This window comes from Sinocyclocheilus grahami, unplaced genomic scaffold, assembly GCF_001515645.1.
Source record: "Sinocyclocheilus grahami isolate Dianchi unplaced genomic scaffold, SAMN03320097.WGS_v1.1 scaffold1111.1, whole genome shotgun sequence".
NCBI lineage: Eukaryota > Metazoa > Chordata > Actinopteri > Cypriniformes > Cyprinidae > Sinocyclocheilus > Sinocyclocheilus grahami.
In genome coordinates this window covers 203,077-203,497 of record NW_015506290.1, presented here as the reverse complement: position 1 = coordinate 203,497, position 421 = coordinate 203,077, and the positions used below count along the sequence as shown (strand labels likewise).

Below are 421 nucleotides of genomic sequence, written 5' to 3'. Positions count from 1 at the left end.
TGTTATAAACTTTAAAAGATGTTTAACAGGCCGAATATGAATTATGTGAAGGATAATGTTAAATATCCTTTCACAGAGCTTCAGTTCTGGGGTTGTGATGTATGGTTGTTCACCCAGGATTTTAATAAATAGGCCTAGATGAGAGTAATCTCTTATGCTGTGATTGACAGGAAGGGTGGCATGCGGCGCTCGCTGTCAGCGTCTAGTCGAGATCATATTATTCGCTGGTTCAAGGAGGAACAGCTGCCGCTCCGAGCCGGATTCCAGCGCGACCAGAGCCGCATCGCACCCTGGTTTCATGGTGAGAAAAACCACAAGACTGTATTCCTTCATTTAACTTCTAAATCTAGACTTTAAAGGGGTCATACGATGTTGGTAAAAAGAACATTATGTTGTGTATTTGGTGTAATGAAATGTTTAT

At 41.6% G+C, this 421-nt stretch overlaps 1 protein-coding gene across 1 annotated transcript in view; it reads left to right on the top strand.

Moving 5' to 3' along the window:
* Window positions 1–421, top strand: part of LOC107566901 (SH2 domain-containing protein 4A-like) — a 12,958-nt gene that overhangs the window by 11,384 nt on the left and 1,153 nt on the right. Inside the window, exon 6 of the mRNA XM_016252466.1 lies at window positions 171–301. Within this exon, the coding sequence (XP_016107952.1) occupies window positions 171–301 (131 nt within the window). The remainder of the gene's footprint in view (window positions 1–170; window positions 302–421) is intronic.